The sequence below is a fragment of the Dendropsophus ebraccatus genome, chromosome 15 (genome assembly GCF_027789765.1).
Source record: "Dendropsophus ebraccatus isolate aDenEbr1 chromosome 15, aDenEbr1.pat, whole genome shotgun sequence".
Classification (NCBI taxonomy): Eukaryota; Metazoa; Chordata; class Amphibia; order Anura; family Hylidae; genus Dendropsophus; species Dendropsophus ebraccatus.
In genome coordinates this window covers 73474829-73493579 of record NC_091468.1, presented here as the reverse complement: position 1 = coordinate 73493579, position 18751 = coordinate 73474829, and the positions used below count along the sequence as shown (strand labels likewise).

Sequence of the window (18751 nt, the reverse complement as noted above, 5' to 3'; positions counted from 1 at the left end):
TATAGTAAGCCATACAATAAGCTCTATAATAAGCCATACAATAAGCTCTATAGTAAGCTCTAATAGCCAATTAATGAGCCATACAATAAGCTCTATAATGAGCCATATAATATGCTCTATAATAAGTTCTATAAGCCTATTGAGAATTCTTGTGCTTCGTGGCCATCTGACGCTCTTGAGTTACTACATATTATATATATATATGTTTGGATATAGCCGGCCATTCCTCGCCCCTGATCTATCAGTAAACAATAGCTCGCCACAGAAAATTATTATTTTGTAACCTCAGCTAAATTTTTACTTAAGGAATATGTAAATGAGATGGATTGCTGCACTGCTAGAGAGGAGCGCAACTCATGCCCAAGTCCCATCACTCAGCATCTGAATATTGGTGGCTAAAGAAGTTGGATGCAGCCCTAGGGGGTCCTGGTGGATACAGTCTGTGGCCTAGAGCTGGATCTAGGTTATCCTGAACTGCATCCAACTTCTTCAGCCATCAGTAGTCAAATGCCGAAGGATCAAACTTAGGCTAGGTTCATACTGCGTTTTTGAAATCCGTTTTTGAAATCCGTTTTTTGCAAAAAAACGATGAAAAACAGATGAAAAAAAGCGGATGCATTTGTGTGCATCCGTTCTGATCCGTTTTTCCATTGACTTTCAATATAAAAAAAAAAGGATCCATTTTTTTGACAGACACAAAAGTAGTGTCAACACTAACTAGTGTCAATACGGTAGGGGGGCATAGGTGACATTACTGTATGGTGCCATTGGGGACATTATTACTGTATGGGGGCATAGGTGATATTACTGTATGGAGGTATGGGGGCATAGGTGACATTACTGTATGGTGCCATTGGGGACATTATTACTTTATGGGGGTGACATTACTGTATAGAGGTATGGGGGCATAGGTGACATTACTGTATGGAGGTATGGGGGGCATTGTTACTGTATGGGGGCATAGGTGATATTACTGTATGGGGGCATAGGTGATATTACTGTATGGAGGTATGGGGGCATAGGTGACATTACTGTATAGAGGTATGGGGGGCATTGTTACTGTATGGGGGCATAGGTGACATTACTGTATGGAGGTATGGGGGCATAGGTGACATTACTATATAGAGGTATGGGGGGCATTGTTACTGTATGGGGGCATAGGTGATATTACTGTATGGAGGTATGGGGGCATAGGTGACATTACTGTATGGTGCCATTGGGGACATTATTACTTTATGGGGGTGACATTACTGTATAGAGGTATGGGGGCATAGGTGACATTACTGTATGGAGGTATGGGGGGCATTGTTACTGTATGGGGGCATAGGTTATATTACTGTATGGGGGCATAGGTGATATTACTGTATGGAGGTATGGGGGGCATTGTTACTGTATGGGGGCATAGGTGATATTACTGTATGGAGGTATGGGGGCATAGGTGACATTACTGTATGGAGGTATGGGGGCATAGGTGACATTACTGTATGGAGGTGTGGGGGGCTTTGGCGATATTACTGTATGGAGGTATGGGGGGGCATTGTTACTGTATGGGGGCATAGGTGACATTACGGTATAGAGGTATGGGGGGGGCATTGTTACTGTATGGGGGCATAGGTGATATTACTGTATGGAGGTATGGGGGGCATTGTTACTGTATGGGGGCATAGGTGACATTACGGTATAGAGGTATGGGGGGGGCATTGTTACTGTATGGGGGCATAGGTGATATTACTGTATGGAGGTATGGGGGACATTAATACTGTATGGGGGCATGGGCGCATAGGTGACATTACTGTATAGGGGCATAGGTGATATTACTGTATGGAGGTATGGGGGGCATTTTTACTGTATGGGGGCATGGGCGCATTGGTGACATTACTGTATGGGGGCATAGGTGATATTACTGTATGGAGGGGCATTTTTACTGTATGGGGGCATGGGCGCATAGGTGACATTACTGTATAGGGGCATAGGTGACTACTGTATGGAGGCATAGGTGACATTACTGTATGGAGGTATGGGGGGCATTGTTACTGTATAGGAGCATAGGTGACTACTGTATGGAGGCATAGGTGACATTACGGTATAGAGGTATGGGGGGGCATTGTTACTGTATGGGGGCATAGGTGATATTACTGTATGGAGGTATGGGGGGGCATTTTTACTGTATGGGGGCATGGGCGCATTGGTGACATTACTGTATGGGGGCATAGGTGATATTACTGTATGGAGGGGCATTTTTACTGTATGGGGGCATGGGCGCATAGGTGACATTACTGTATGGGGGCATAGGTGACTACTGTATGGAGGCATAGGTGACATTACTGTATGGAGGTATGGGGGGCATTGTTACTGTATAGGGGCATAGGTGACTACTGTATGGAGGCATAGGTGGCATTACTGTATGGAGGTATGGGGGGCATTGTTACTGTATAGGGGCATAGGTGACATTACTGTATGGAGGTATGGGGGACATTATTACAGTATGGAGGGCATTCTTAGGGTATTAGGATTCATGAGGACATTATTAATATTCAGGGGCACAGGCATCAACACTATATGGGGCACAGAGGGCATTATTACTGTATGGTGGCACAGGGGGTCAGTGCCAGGAATGCTGCACGCTGCTCTGAAAGTTCAAGATATGCTGCTTGTGCGCTCCAATGAATATCAAGGAAACATCAAGGTTGGCCTGTGACTTTGTCCGAGTTTTTAATTGTGGCCCACTTTCTATTTGAGTCTGACACCCCTGCTCTAGCTGATTATAAACAAGTCCCTGGCAGGCTGTATCTGCAACATTGTAGCTTCGTTGTAATGCAGGGAGGGTAATTCACAGTGAGTTCATCAGCAACTTGACCTCAGAATAACCCTCCCAGCCAGTGGCGGATTAAATGTACCCTGGGCCCCGAGCTGTCCACCCAACCTGGGCCCCCCCCCCAGTCAATCTGCCCACATTATAATCTGCTACTGCGTCCCCCCCCCCCCCCACTGTCCCCAATAAACACTGCCTGCCTCCCCTCCCTGCTGGCCCCAATAAACATAATGTTTGGTCCCTTGCTGCTACCCCCAGTAAGCATTGCCCACCCCACCTCCACTGCCCCCAATAAACATATCGCCACCTCACCTGGTCCCCTGATGTTGCCCCCCCCAAGGTCACAGCAGCACAGAGGATGTCAGGAGAGGAGGGTGCTGATCTTATAGGAGAGGTCCGAGCAGCACAGAGGATGTCAGGAGAGGAGGGTGCTAATCCTATAGGAGATAGTCCCCCTTTATAGATGGTCCCCCTCTTTCCCCTCTTATAGCTGGTCCCCCTCTTTCCCCTCTTATAGCTCGTCCCCCTCTTCCCTCTCCCCCCTTATAGCTGGTCCTCCTTTTCCCCTTTATAGATGGTCCCCCCTCTCCCCCCTCCCTTATAGATGGTCCCCCTCTCCCCCCTCCCTTATAGATGGTCCCCCTCTCCCCCCTCCCTTATAGATGGTCCCCCTCTTTCCCCCCTTATAGATGCCCTCCAGTGAGTAAATAACACAAAAATAACAAAATACAACTCACCTACCCTGCGTTCCCCCGTCGATCCTCTCTCCGTCTGATGCGTGGCTGCCGGGGGTGTCCGGTCCTCTCCCCGGCAGCGCACGCATCACACAGCTCCTAGTGCCGCCTGGGCCCTGACTTCCGGTACGTGCGCTCCCAGTACCGGAAGTCAGGGCGCCAGGTAGCACTAGGAGCTGTGTGATGCGCGCGCTGCCGGGGAGAGGACGGGACACCCCCGGCAGCCGCGCATCAGACGGAGGCAGCCGGAGACTCTTGTGACCGCAAGCGAAACAATGCTTGCGGTCACAAGAGTGCAGTGGCGGGGGGAAGGGGGCCTCCCGGGCGGCATTATAATGTGGGCGGCAAGGCATAGGGCCCCCCGGAGCCTCGGGCGGCCGCCCAAACCGCCTACATTATAATCCGCCATTGCTCCCAGCATTACAAAGTAGCTACAATGTTGCAGATACAGCCTGCCAGGGACTTGTTTACATCAGCCATCTCAGAAGAGAGGGGGAGGAGGGGGAGACAGAGAGAAAAGATCACACACAGATTTTTGTCTTCAGCTGAAAGCAGCAGCTGAGAATTGGGGGAAGGAGACTGAATAGATAGTATGTAAGAAATTGTTAGTCTCACCATGGGCAGCAACATGTTGTGTGAACACAGCAATAGAAAGGAACAGAAACTGCAGCCACACTGCCTCCTCCCCCTAAATCTAGTCTCTGTAATCTTCTAACCAGACTTATCAGGGAGGAGGAGAAACTATAATTAGGAGAGCTGGAATAACAGGCTGCTGCAAAGAGGGGGAAATGCCACCTCTCCCCAATAAGTATATTATAAAGGAGTACCAACAATAGCTTTATCCCGAATGATTTACATTCTACTTACTTTTACAGAGACTCTGTCAGCAGGTTATGGGGTCCTATCTCAGGGTCAGCAGGTGTATGGGGTCCTATCTCAGGGTCAGCAGGTGTATGGCGTCCTATCTCAGGGTCAGCAGGTTATGCTGTCCTATCTCAGGGTCAGCAGGTGTATGGCATCCTATCTCAGGGTCAGCAGGTGTATGGCATCCTATCTCAGGGTCAGCAGGTGTATGGTGTCCTATCTCAGGGTCAGCAGGTGTATGGTGTCCTATCTCAGGGTCAGCAGGTGTATGGCGTCCTATCTCAGGGTCAGCAGGGTAATGGCGTCCTATCTCAGGGTCAGCAGGGTTATGGCGTCCTATCTCAGGGTCAGCAGGGTTATGGCGTCCTATCTCAGGGTCAGCAGGGTAATGGCGTCCTATCTCAGGGTCAGCAGGTGTATGGCGTCCTATCTCAGGGTCAGCAGGGTAATGGCGTCCTATCTCAGGGTCAGCAGGGTTATGGCGTCCTATCTCAGGGTCAGCAGGTGTATGGTCTCCTATCTCAGGGTCAGCAGGGTTATGGCGTCCTATCTCAGGGTCAGCAGGGTTATGGCGTCCTATCTCAGGGTCAGCAGGGTAATGGCGTCCTATCTCAGGGTCAGCAGGGTTATGGCGTCCTATCTCAGGGTCAGCAGGTTTATGGCCTCCTATCTCAGGGTCAGCAGGTGTATGGCCTCCTATCTCAGGGTCAGCAGGTGTATGGGGTCCTATCTCAGGGTCAGCAGGTGTATGGCGTCCTATCTCAGGGTCAGCAGGTGTATGGCGTCCTATCTCAGGGTCAGCAGGTGTATGGGGTCCTATCTCAGGGTCAGCAGGTTATGCCGTCCTATCTCAGGGTCAGCAGGGTTATGGCGTCCTATCTCAGGGTCAGCAGGTGTATGGCGTCCTATCTCAGGGTCAGCAGGTATATGGCATCCTATCTCAGGGTCAGCAGGTGTATGGCATCCTATCTCAGGGTCAGCAGGTGTATGGCATCCTATCTCAGGGTCAGCAGGGTTATGGGGTCCTATCTCAGGGTCAGCAGGTGTATGGCGTCCTATCTCAGGGTCAGCAGGGTTATGGCCTCCTATCTCAGGGTCAGCAGGTGTATGGCATCCTATCTCAGGGTCAGCAGGTGTATGGCATCCTATCTCAGGGTCAGCAGGTTATGGCGTCCTATTTCAGGGTCATCAGGTTATGGGGTCCTATCTCAGGGTCAGCAGGGTTATGGCGTCCTATCTCAGGGTCAGCAGGTGTATGGCGTCTCAGGGTGGCATAAACTAGTGACAGAGAAGCTGAGCAGGATGATGGATCACTTGAGGCACACGGAACGATTATCAACCGTATTTGGCTAATATTGGCTTCTACGGACGATAATTGTCCCGTGGAATAGAAGGCAACGATCAGCCGACATCGTTCATGTCGGCTGATCGTTGCAGTCGCTTATTTTTCAACATGTTGAAAAACAAGCGACTGATACAGCAACGATCTGCTGCCGTCGCTCCGTTGAATAGGAGCGTCGGCAGCAGACGCTGCTATATCCTATGGGCTGCCCGGATGATCAGCGATCACCCGGGCAGCCCCCCACGCAGCTCCCCGCCGTCCTCCCGCACTCACCCACTCGCTGCGTTGAATAGTGGCGGCAGCGAGCGGGAAACGAGGAGCAAACGAGCACTGACAGCACTTGTTTGCTCCTCTATGACGACTCGTGGAATAGGGCCAATAGCAGCGATCCTCTATGGGCTGTCCGGACAATCTAGCGATCATCCTGGCAGCCCCCCCCCGCAGCTCACCGCAGCCCATTCCACACTCACCTGCTTGCTGCCGCCGCATGTCTCCGTGGCAGCGAGCGGGGAACGAAAACGCAGTGCACGTTTGCTCCTCACAGTTGGCCCGTGGAATAGGGCCTTTACATTGTTCTGTGCAGCTGATCCAGAAATTTCCTCCTTAATAACAGACAATAAGTAGTCCTCTCTATTATATACATGTGCTCGGTAGTCCTGGATATTTATGAAAAGCAGAAAACTTCGCCCACCAGCTGCTGATTGGCAGCACAAAGCCAATTTTCCTGCATATTAGATATATATATATATATATATATTGTATTGCACCCCAAAAGTTATACAAATTAATATACTTTTATTACGGGAAATGGCACTGGATGGACACTGAGCATCCCTCTGCCAACATCCTCTCCAGCAGCCACAGCCGCACAGCTCTGGGAGTCGGGTCGTGACATCACCATCTTATCCAGGAAGTGAAGCCTTGATGCAGTAGTAAGTGCAGGGAAAAAAAGCCCTTTATAAGCATTTCCCGTAATAAGTGTATATTTGTAATTTGTATAACTTTTGGGGGGCAATAAAATACTGTAATAAAAATTTTCGCCGGACTTCTCCTTTAAGTGCCCCCAGCTATATATTATATATATATATATATATATATACATATACACACACATATAGAAATCTTTAGGTCCTCAAACAACCACCGCAAGGTAAATTCACTGATGTAAGTTGGAGTAACTTTGCATCCACCTGACATGGCAACTGCTACTGACATCATAAGCCGAGCCAAGCAAACGCAGACAGAAATCCTTGCTGAATCACAGCGGTGGACATGAAGGGAATCCGACAAGCAATGTGAACCCAATAAAAACACACAGAAACTCAAGTGCAACTAAAGCCATAGCTCTGCACCTGCTGGCTACTGATGTCGGTCAGCAATCCCGCAGGAAATGTGTTATATAAATAGTGCATATACAGATAAATATAAATGGGTGTTATATACATGGTGCATATTCAGATATACACTCACCGGCCACTTTATTAGGTACACCTGTCCAACTGCACGTTCCCACCTAATTTCTAATCAGCCAATCACATGGCGGCAACTCAGTGCATTTAGGCATGTAGACATGGTCAAGACAATCTCCTGCAGTTCAAACCGAGCATCAGTATGGGGAAGAAAGGTGATTTGAGGCCTTTGAACGTGGCATGGTTGTTGGTGCCAGAAGGGCTGGTCTGAGTATTTCAGAAACTGCTGATCTACTGGGATTTTCACGCACAACCATCTCTAGGGTTTACAGAGAATGGCCCGAAAAAGAAAAACCATCCAGTGAGCGGCAGTTCTGTGGGCGGAAATGCCTTGTTGATGCCAGAGGTCAGAGGAGAATGGGCAGACTGGTTCCAGCTGATAGAAAGGCAACAGTGACTCAAATAGCCAACCGTTACAGCCAAGGTAGGCCGAAGAGCATCTCTGAGCGCACAGTACGGCCAACTCTGAGGCAGATGGGCTACAGCAGCAGAAGACCACACCGGGGGCCACTCCGCTCAGCTAAGAACAGGAAACTGAGGCTACAATTTGCACAAGCTCATCGAAATTGGACAGTAGAAGATTGGAAAAACGTTGCCTGGTCTGATGAGTCTCGATTTCTGCTGCGACATTCGGATGGTAGGGTCAGAATTTGGCGTCAACAACATGAAAGCATGGATCCATCCTGCCTTGTATCAGCGGTTCAGGCTAGTGGTGGTGGTGTCATGGTGTGGGGAATATTTTCTTGGCACTCTTTGGGCCCCTTGGTACCAATTGAGCATGGTTACAACGCCACAGCCTACCTGAGTATTGTTGCTGACCATGTCCATCCCTTTATGACCACAATGGACCCAACATCTGATGGCTACTTTCAGCAGAATAATGCGCCATGTCATAAAGCTAGAATCATCTCAGACTGGTTTCTTGTACAGGACAATGAGGTCACTGTACTCCAATGGCCTCCACAGTCACCAGATCTCAATCCAATAGAGCATCTTTGGGATGTGGTGGAACGGGAGATTGGCATCATGGATGTGCAGCCGACAAATCTGCGGCAACTGTGTGATGTCATCATGTCACTATGGACCAAAACCTCTGAGGAAGCTTCCAGCACCTTGTTGTATCTATGCCACCAAGAATTGAGGCAGTTCTGAAGGCAAAAGGGGGTCCAACCCGTTACTAGCATGGTGTACCTAATAAAGTGGCCGCTGAGTGTATATAAATGGGTGTTATATACGTGGTGCATATACATATATACATATAAATGGGTGTTATATACGTGGTGCATATACATATATACATATAAATGGGTGTTATATACGTGGTGCATATACATATATACATATAAATAGGTGTTATATACGTGGTGCATATACATATATACATATAAATAGGTGTTCTATACGTGGTGCATATACATATATACATATAAATAGGTGTTCTATACGTGGTGCATATACATATATACATATAAATAGGTGTTCTATACGTGGTGCATATACATATATACATATAAATAGGTGTTCTATACGTGGTGCATATACATATACAGCTGTGCACAAACGTTTACATACCCCGGCAGAATTTTTGCTTTCTTGTCCTTTTTCAGAGAATATGAATAATAACACAAAAACTTTTTCCCCCACTCATGGTCAGTGGTCGGGTGACATCATTTATTGTCAACTAAAAACACCTCTGATATCAATGACAGCTTGAAGTCGTTTGTGGTAGTTGTGGAAGAGGCTGCTTATGTTCTTAGATGGTAAAGCCGCCCATTCTTCTTAATAAAAAAGCCTCCTGAACTGTGCACTTGAGTGGCTCAACGATATTGGGGTCAGGAGACTGAGACGGCCGCTCCAGAACCTTCACTTTGTTCTGCTGTAGCCAATGACGGGTCCATCATGACAAGCAAAAACATCCAAATGACCCTGAACAAAAGTTCACATACCCTGGTCATTTGACCTGATAACACGCACAGAAGTTGACACAAATTGACAAAAACTTTGCCACAACTGCTAGGAAAATTGTTTGGGATGCAAAGAAAACTCGCAAGGCCCATGCCTTCAACACCGGTCCTACTGTAAAGCACGGACCTGGATCACTGATGTTTTGGGGATGTGTGAGCTACAAAGGAACAAGATACTTGGAGGAAAGATGAATGCAGCCGGTTATCAGCACTCATCCGCCCAGAAGCTGCGCATGGGACATACATGTTCCAACATGACAACAATCCAAACCACAAGGCCAAGATGACATTCCATTGGCTACAGCAGAACAAAGTGAAGGTTCTGGAGTGGCCATTTCAGTCTCCTGACCTCAGTATCAAGCGCGCAGTTTATGCAGAACAGCCCAGGAATTTACAAGAGGCTTTTGGCCAAGAAGAATGGGCGGCTTTATCATGTGAGAACATAAAGAGCCTAATCCACAACTACCACAAAAGACTCCAAGCTGTCATTGATGTTAGAGGGGGCAATGCATGGTATTAAGAACTGGGGGATGGGAACTTTTGATCATGGTCATTTGGGTTTTTTTGGTTGTTCTTATGATTTATAAAGAGAAAACAGTAGTGTGACAATAACTGGCGTCACCCGACCACTAACCATGACCGGTTCATTCATATTCTTTGCAAAAAGAAAAAGAAAGCAAAAATTCTGTGTAAACTTTTAAGCACAACTATATATATACTTTACACACACACACACATATATATATATATATATATATATATATATATATATATATATATATATATGTATACACTTTATACACAGGTTATCATGCTGACATATAATATAAGGCTGGGTTCACACTACGTATATTTCAGTCAGTATTGTGGTCCTCATATTGCAACCAAAACCAGGAGTGGATTAAAAACACAGAAAGGATCTGGTCACACAATGGTGAAATTGAGTGGATGGCCGCCATATAACAGTAAATAACGGCCATTATTTCAATACAACGGCTGTTGTTTTTAAATAACAGCAAATATTTGCCATTATATGGCGGCCATCCACTCAATTTCATCATTGTGTGATCAGAGCCTTTCTGTGTTTTCAATCCACTCCTGGTTTTGGTTGCAATATGAGGAGCACAATACTGACTGAAATATACTTAGTGTGAAGCCAGCCCCAATCTGTACACCGCCATACACATGGCCATCATATTACCAGTTGTCACATGAGGCTAATAGAATTCCCGGCATCATATCTGCATTTGTTTCCAATGTTTCTATGGTGTATGGGTTAAACATGAGCTTTTCTGAGCCTTAAGCTTATACTGTGAAGTCGAAGTCAAATCAGCAGCAAAATGTTAATGCATCATCATATGTGTTCTATATATTTACCATCCTGTTGTGTCTGTATCCTCTATAGGGGAACCCACAGTCCTTATACACTGACACTGACATCTGTGATACATGCCTGGGACACACGTTTGCGATACATGCCTGGGATACATGTCTGTGATACATGCCTGGGACACATGTTTGCGATACATGCCTGGGACACACGTTTGCGATACATGCCTGTGATACATGTCTGTGATACATGCCTGGGATACACGTTTGCGATACACGTTTGTGATACATGCCTGGGACACACGTTTGCGATACATGCCTGGGATACATGTCTGTGATACATGCCTGGGATACATGTCTGTGATACATGCCTGGGATACATGTCTGTGATACATGCCTGGGATACATGTCTGTGATACATGCCTGGGATACACGTTTGCGATACATGCCTGGGATACACGTTTGCGATACATGCCTGGGATACACGTTTGTGATACATGCCTGGGACACACGTTTGCGATACATGCCTGGGACACACGTTTGCGATACATGCCTGGGATACACGTTTGCGATACACGTTTGTGATACATGCCTGGGATACACGTTTGTGATACATGCCTGGGACACACGTTTGCGATCCATGCCTGGGATACACGTTTGTGATACATGCCTGGGATACATGTCTGTGATACATGCCTGGGATACACGTTTGCGATACACGTTTGTGATACATGCCTGGGACACACGTTTGCGATCCATGCCTGGGATACATGTCTGTGATACCCGCCTGCCAGTGCCAGAAATGTGTGCAGGACGTCTGGGCAGAAATGACTCTCTGTAAAGTTCTGTAAATTCTGAAATATTTGATGCTTTGGAGTGTGAGCGCCTTGGGGCTGACTGATCCGGTGAGCTCCGGCTGTGCTTCAGGAGCTCCGACCCATCACAGAGAATGAATGAACAAAATCCAGACAGGACAGTCTGAGCCGGCCATATATAAGGGGAGTAAAGAGAGCGAATAACAACCATCTCAGTGTAAGTACTGCCGGAAGGGTCGTCACCTCCGCTGTATCCTATTCTCTGAACAGAAACAGGAAACACGTGCCTAAGGGGGTCACCGACCACATGGGGAGCACCCAGGAACACACACCTTTTCTGAGTGGGAAATGAGGTAGCCACTTGTGTCACTGACCTGCTATAAGCAGCACTCTATAGGTGACCAGTGGTGGCCAACCTGTGGCCTTCAACTGCTGCAAAACTACAACCCACAGTATCGCACACACTGGGAGATGTAGTTTTGCAGCAGGTTGGAAACCACTTCCCTACCATAAAGCATTTACAGTCCTAACAGAAAGCACAGTGATGGGAGGCTGAGTTATTGTGGCCCGGTGAGCGCTTGTAATCGATGCAATAACAGCGTGCCCCCCGGTACAAGCATAGCAGAAACAACAGACAACTAGTGACATCTGGGACTGCACTTACCTACTCGGAAGTTACTGGAGGTGAGTGTGTCAGCAGCGTGACCATTCTCACTAATAAGCGTGGTTGTGTTCCCCTTCTCGCAGTTGTTATGACAGCGGCCCTTGATACAGGTCACTTTGCAAATGCTGGGAGTGAAGACCACCTTGATGCGGCCCGTCTGGTTCCCCACTGCCAGAGGAGGCACAGAGAAAAGGAAAAACAGACAGATCAGCTTGGTATCCATTGGTTTCCTCCCAAAGTACGGAGAAAAAAAGAGAACTAAAAAACCAATACGAGGGAGAAGTAATGATGTCTGCTCGGCATCCAGTGATGTCTGCTCGGCATCCAGTGGTGTCTGTGAAACAGGAGCGGGAAGATTAGCAGACACAACTCCGGGAGCGACTCCAAGACCACATCTAACGTCAGGTCACCAGAGTGGGATTAGGAATCACAAAGCTGCACTTTATTCACAGCGAGAGGGAAAGCCGGAAAAAAAGAAGGCTGAGCCGGCTGCATGACAGCTTAGAGAGCGCGCTGTGACAGGCAGATGTGCTGCACGGAGGATGGCGGCACAACACCTAGGGGAGGAGAGCTGCTGCGTCCTCCTGCATGCTCCAGCTGTTTCTGCCGTTATTACGTCCCTCGCTTCCCCTCTCTCTCTCTCTCGCCCGTCCCCTGGAAATGTTTTAGGCATGCGGCGTGTCTGAGAACATCTGTCTCGAATCTCCTGGCACCTTAGACGGCAGTGAGCAGATCTGCTCTGTGACGCAGCGGCTCGGGTCCAAATTTTTTTTTTTCTATTTCTTTTTCACCTTTGGCCACAGCTCCTCTATTGGGTTTAGGAATTCTATGGCTGTAACTGATTACACCCCTCCGGGGGCAGAAACCCAACACTACTGCTAGTGGCTGATTATACCCCTCCGGGGGCAGAAACCCACCACTACTGCTAATGGCTGATTATACCCCTCCGGGGGCAGAAACCCACCACTACTGCTAATGACTGATTATACTCCTCCGGGGGCAGAAACCTACCACTACTGCTAATGACTGATTATACCCCTCCGGGGGCAGAAACCCACCACTACTGCTAGTGGCTGATTATACCCCTCCAGGGGCAGAAACCCACCACTACTGCTAATGACTGATTATATCCCTCCGGGGGCAGAAACCCACCACTACTGCTAATGACTGATTATACCCCTCCGGGGGCAGAAACCCACCACTACTGCTAATGGCTGATTATATCCCTCCGGGGGCAGAAACCCACCACTACTGCTAATGGCTGATTATACTCCTCCGGGGGCAGAAACCTACCACTACTGCTAATGAGTGATTATACCCCTCTGGGGGCAGAAACCCACCACTACTGCTAATGACTGATTATACCCCTCCGGGGGCAGAAACCCACCACTACTGCTAATGAGTGATTATACCCCTCTGGGGGCAGAAACCCACCACTACTGCTAATGGCTGATTATACTCCTCCGGGGGCAGAAACCCACCACTACTGCTAATGACTGATTATACCCCTACGGGGGCAGAAACCCACCACTACTGCTAATGGCTGATTAGTCTTTCCCTTAATTACATGCTTAGTCTGATGGCTCTGGACCCCAGGTCACATGCTTAGTCTGATGGCTCTGGACCCCCTGGTCACATGCTTAGTCTGATGGCTCTGGACCCCCTGGTCACATGCTTAGTCTGATGGCTCTGGACCCCAGGTCACATGCTTAGTCTGATGGCTCTGGACCCCCTGGTAACATGCTTAGTCTGATGGCTCTGGACGCCCTGGTCACATGCTTAGTCTGATGGCTCTGGACGCCCTGGTCACATGCTTAGTCTGATGGCTCTGGACGCCCTGGTCACATGCTTAGTCTGATGGCTCTGGACGCCCTGGTCACATGCTTAGTCTGATGGCTCTAGACGCCCTGGTCACATGCTTAGTCTGATGGCTCTAGACGCCCTGGTCACATGCTTAGTCTGATGGCTCTGGACGCCCTGGTCACATGCTTAGTCTGATGGCTCTGGACCCCGGGTCACATGCTTAGTCTGATGGCTCTGGACCCCGGGTCACATGCTTAGTCTGATGGCTCTGGACCCCGAGTCACATGCTTAGTCTGATGGCTCTGGACGCCCTGGTCACATGATTAGTCTGATGGCTCTGGACCTCCTGGTCACATGATTAGTCTGATGGCTCTGGACGCCCTGGTCACATGCTTAGTCTGATGGCTCTGGACGCCCTGGTCACATGCTTAGTCTGATGGCTCTGGACGCCCTGGTCACATGCTTAGTCTGATGGCTCTGGACGCCCTGGTCACATGCTTAGTCTGATGGCTCTGGACGCCCTGGTCACATGCTTAGTCTGATGGCTCTGGACTCCCTGGTCACATGCTTAGTCTGATGGCTCTGGACGCCCTGGTCACATGCTTAGTCTGATGGCTCTGGACGCCCTGGTCACATGCTTAGTCTGATGGCTCTGGACCCCGGGTCACATGCTTAGTCTGATGGCTCTGGACGCCCTGGTCACATGCTTAGTCTGATGGCTCTGGACGCCCTGGTCACATGCTTATTCTGATGGCTCTGGACCCCCTGGTCACATGCTTATTCTGATGGCTCTGGACTCCCTGGTCACATGCTTAGTGTGATGGCTCTGGACCCCCTGGTCACATGCTTATTCTGATGGCTCTGGACGCCCTGGTCACATGCTTAGTCTGATGGCTCTGGACCTCCTGGTCACATGCTTAGTCTGATGGCTCTGGACGCCCTGGTCACATGATTAGTCTGATGGCTCTGGACGCCATGGTCACATGCTTATTCTGATGGCTCTGGACGCCCTGGTCACATGCTTAGTGTGATGGCTCTGGACCCCCTGGTCACATGCTTATTCTGATGGCTCTGGACCCCTGGTCACATGCTTAGTCTGATGGCTCTGGACGCCCTGGTCACATGCTTATTCTGATGGCTCTGGATGCCCTGGTCACATGCTTAGTCTGATGGCTCTGGACCCCAGGTCACATGCTTAGTCTGATGGCTCTGGACACCAGGTCACACCTGGTCGCAGATAACACTAGGTCTAGCCACACACACACACGTTCTCTCTTTAGTTTGCACTTCCTTGAGGTATTGATTCTGGTTTCAGAGAGAGAAGAGAGCAGACCTGTTTTTCACAGCTAGTTACCCAACCACTATAGGTCCTTAGACTAGACCTTTAGGGAAACTGGAGACAAGGGGGTCTTCACCCTTACCTATGCCGAGGATCATACAGCTAAAACAGGACAGTTGACCACTTTAGAGAAAAGGGAACAGAGTATTTTAAGACTGGAGCTGCAGTAGAGCACAGTGCCAGCAAGCCGCTCTCTACTGACTGACGCTCAGCTTTGTAGGAAAGGTTCTACAAGCAGCTCCACTCAGAGCAGAGACCTGGGACTCGTACTATTACAAGGGACAGAACCCCACAGAAGGCGGTTAGGTGAGATAACTGGGACTCATCCATACGTGAGTATTAGGATTTCTTCAAACACTATAGAGACACTTCACCACATCCCGGTAGAGTACATAGTACATTAGGCCCTCCTAGACGGTCTCTATCTCCTGTTACCTTACTGTTTCTGCTAACAGCTCACCTATCTACCTGTTGGTCTATTGTTACTGCTGAATATTTTGGTCAGTACCAGAGCACTGTTTTTGCACTAACATCCCTTACCTTAGTCCTAACCAAAGCCTGTTTACCGTATATGTCCAGGGGTGGGTTTTACCGCTCCTGGCCACAGTGAAAGAACCCACCAGCAGGACCAACACCAGTACCAGTAACCCGGGCCACGGCAAATGGATCCGCAAATATGGATAAAATATGAATGTACATGGTCCACAAACAGTATGGGAGTGTGCAGGAGACCATTGTGTACTGTACATCGGTCCAGTTCATACGCTGGGCAGCACAGGAGGCCGGTCCAAAAGGGAGGCAAAAACTATTGAAATGCTGAACAGAACCCTGTATCACTTACACCATACTTTTCTCCTAATATGCAGAGTAATGGGCTTTGTGCCCCCCCCCCCTCCACCTTCTGATTGACAGCTTTCTGCCTATACACAGTATGGATAGATAACTGCCAATTAGCAGCCGGTAGGCAAAGAGAGCTGGTGCTCATGAATATCAAGGAGTAATGAGCACAGAGAAACTGAAAAGAATGAAGTATCCCTCAGAGGAAGCATAAATCTACTGACATAGTCTCCTTAAAGTTATATGGCAAGTAAGTGTTTGCAAATACTTGTTACTTCCGATCAGAGTAAGAATTGAAGATCCATACTATCTTATTATGCAGCTAATACAGGACAGGGATGGGCAATGGCCGCATTCCAGATACTGCTGAACTGTATGTGACATGATGCTCAGCCGGCCCATCCCTGTTCTAATAGTACAAATCCTTCTCAGCAAGACACTTCATAGACTAAGAAGTCTGATCTGCTGTGGAACCTCGTGGGGGGAAATACTGTGAAATATGGAATGAATGAGAATTAGTGAGAAGATCAGTGGAGTATTGTACAGTCTCCCCACAGGGTGATAGGAAAAGGGTGACTCCGCATTGTAGCTGGTCCTCATTTCCTTCTCTGAGTGACAAATACTGGGGAAATCCAAGAGTGAATGTTCTGCAGGCGACCAGTCAAGTGAAGAGACTCCTTACGGTGTATATCTATACTCTGCAGATACCAGTGGGTGACCTCCCATGGATACTTACTATCCTTCCATCCAATATTCTGTATGGACATGAAGATTACAATTTGCTTTAATTGACCTGATACTATATATAAACTGTCATTATTTATGATGGGCTTTCCCTCCTTGCTAGCAGATTCTTGGCTAAAAAACTTTTCACTGACCTGTCTATGCAGGGATCCTGGTGGCGCAGTCGCACTCGGCACTGTTTTTGTCTTGTGCACCAGCCCGGCTCTATGCACTGGAGGTGGCCCGGTACACAAGCCCCCCAGCCCCCATGGGGACCGATGCACAAGGCGAAAATGCACCAAGCGGGAAACCAGGCAATGTTTTAAAAAACACCAAGCCACCGAGATCCTCGAGCCGGCGCCAGGTCAGTGGGAAAAAAAATTGGCCTGATCGTACATTCACTGTAATAGTTTCACAGATATAGATGCCGTACAATATAACAGTAAGTCTGTATGGCAGTGAACTCCAGGAGTGGCCGTCCTCTGGCCTAGCCAACACAGGGAATCAGAGAAGGATATGGGAACAATGGGGAAACTAACAGCAAGTCAGCAATTGTTGCTTTATTCCAATTTTTTTAAATCTGTTTTTCTTCACATTTTCATTTGGAAAATTTTGCATCAAATTATTGGGAAGAACGTAGCTGTTAAATGTGGCCGCTTCTCACCAATCCCGCATCCAAGTGTTTTACATGCCAGCGGTGACTCGTTCAGCAAGCTTTCTGGCCGTCCGACACTCTCCGCTGGTGACAAGAGCCAGATATGATTTCAAACAATGGCATGTCAGCAATTAGATGGAAGCTTACTCATGTATCCGCAGACCTTCCACAATCCACGTCTGGCGATATTCTTAGATACACCACTTGACCTGAGATACGGTGCCCCAGGGCCGGGCGGTGATGGAAGTGTTAAGTACCCGACTCCTCTGGAGGGGAAAGCTTTTTTCCTGGGTATACGTCCATCTCGACCGATTCTGGAGCTTCTAGATGAGGAAAGTGCTGTAGAGGCACTAATGGGAACATCACACCCTACCACGCAGAATGCCAAACCCAAAACACGGAGAACGAGGAGATTCTTCTAATGAAGACCAAGGCTGTTTGCAGAAATGTTGCTATGCTGCCTCATAACATTACTGTGAGGTATGACGCCCTGTGCCAGCATGATTTCATGTAGAAGTTCATGTACTGCAGGTTCAGCATACGGGTCAGCAGCTCCCCATGTATCTAACCATAGAGCTCTACTGCCCAGATGGAGACCAGAAGACTGTGTGTTTTCCTTCACAATGTAAAGAGCAGATATATGTGACTACATATGTATATAGTTATATCTGTCTGGGGCATACATGCGGAGCACTGGTTACAATCAGACGCTGAAAAGAAAGCCTGGACAAAGTCTTATACATCAGTAAATCCCGGGAAGGGGGCCACAATAGTGAAATCGAAACAGGACCCATTCTGGCGTTGTGTTCTTGAGTCGTCCTTCTGCCAATGTTCTCACAACTGCAGAGCCTTTGTTTTGTTGGCTTGGAGAAAGATTGAGGAAAGAAACTTATGCCAAAATGATCCTCCTGGTTCTGGAATCTTGAAAAAGTTCTTAGAGAGGCAGTTCTGGTGACCTTCTATACCTTCGACCCAAAGAGGGATGACATGGCCTGCAACTATGGTAGCCCTTCTGAAACGACTTCTACTGTCAAAGAGCTTAAAGTGATGCCAGATAGACCAGATGCATGAGCCTCACCTGAGAGACCAAGAGGATGCATGAGCCTCACCTGAGAGACCAAGAGGATGTACGAGCCCGACCTGAGAGACCAAGAGGATGCATCAGCCTCACCTGAGAGACCAAGAGGATGCATGAGCCTCACCAGAGAGACCAAGAGGATGCATGAGCCTCACCAGAGAGACCAAGAGGATGCATGAGCCTCACCTGAGAGACCAAGAGGATGCATGAGCCTCACCTGAGAGACCAAGAGGATGCATGAGCCTCACCAGAGAGACCAAGAGGATGCATGAGCCTCACCAGAGAGACCAAGAGGATGCATGAGCCTCACCAGAGAGACCAAG

The 18751-nt window shown here is 48.3% G+C and overlaps 1 protein-coding gene across 2 annotated transcripts in view; it reads right to left on the bottom strand.

The window, feature by feature from the left end:
* The window catches only part of LTBP1 (latent transforming growth factor beta binding protein 1), a 332339-nt gene that overhangs the window by 186349 nt on the left and 127239 nt on the right, over window positions 1-18751 (bottom strand). The window contains exon 5 of one of the 2 annotated variants that reach the window (XM_069954510.1): window positions 11994-12161. The exons of the other annotated variant lie outside the window; for it this stretch is intronic. Coding sequence (XP_069810611.1) covers window positions 11994-12161 — 168 coding nt within the window. The remainder of the gene's footprint in view (window positions 1-11993; window positions 12162-18751) is intronic. 2 annotated transcript variants of the gene reach the window in all.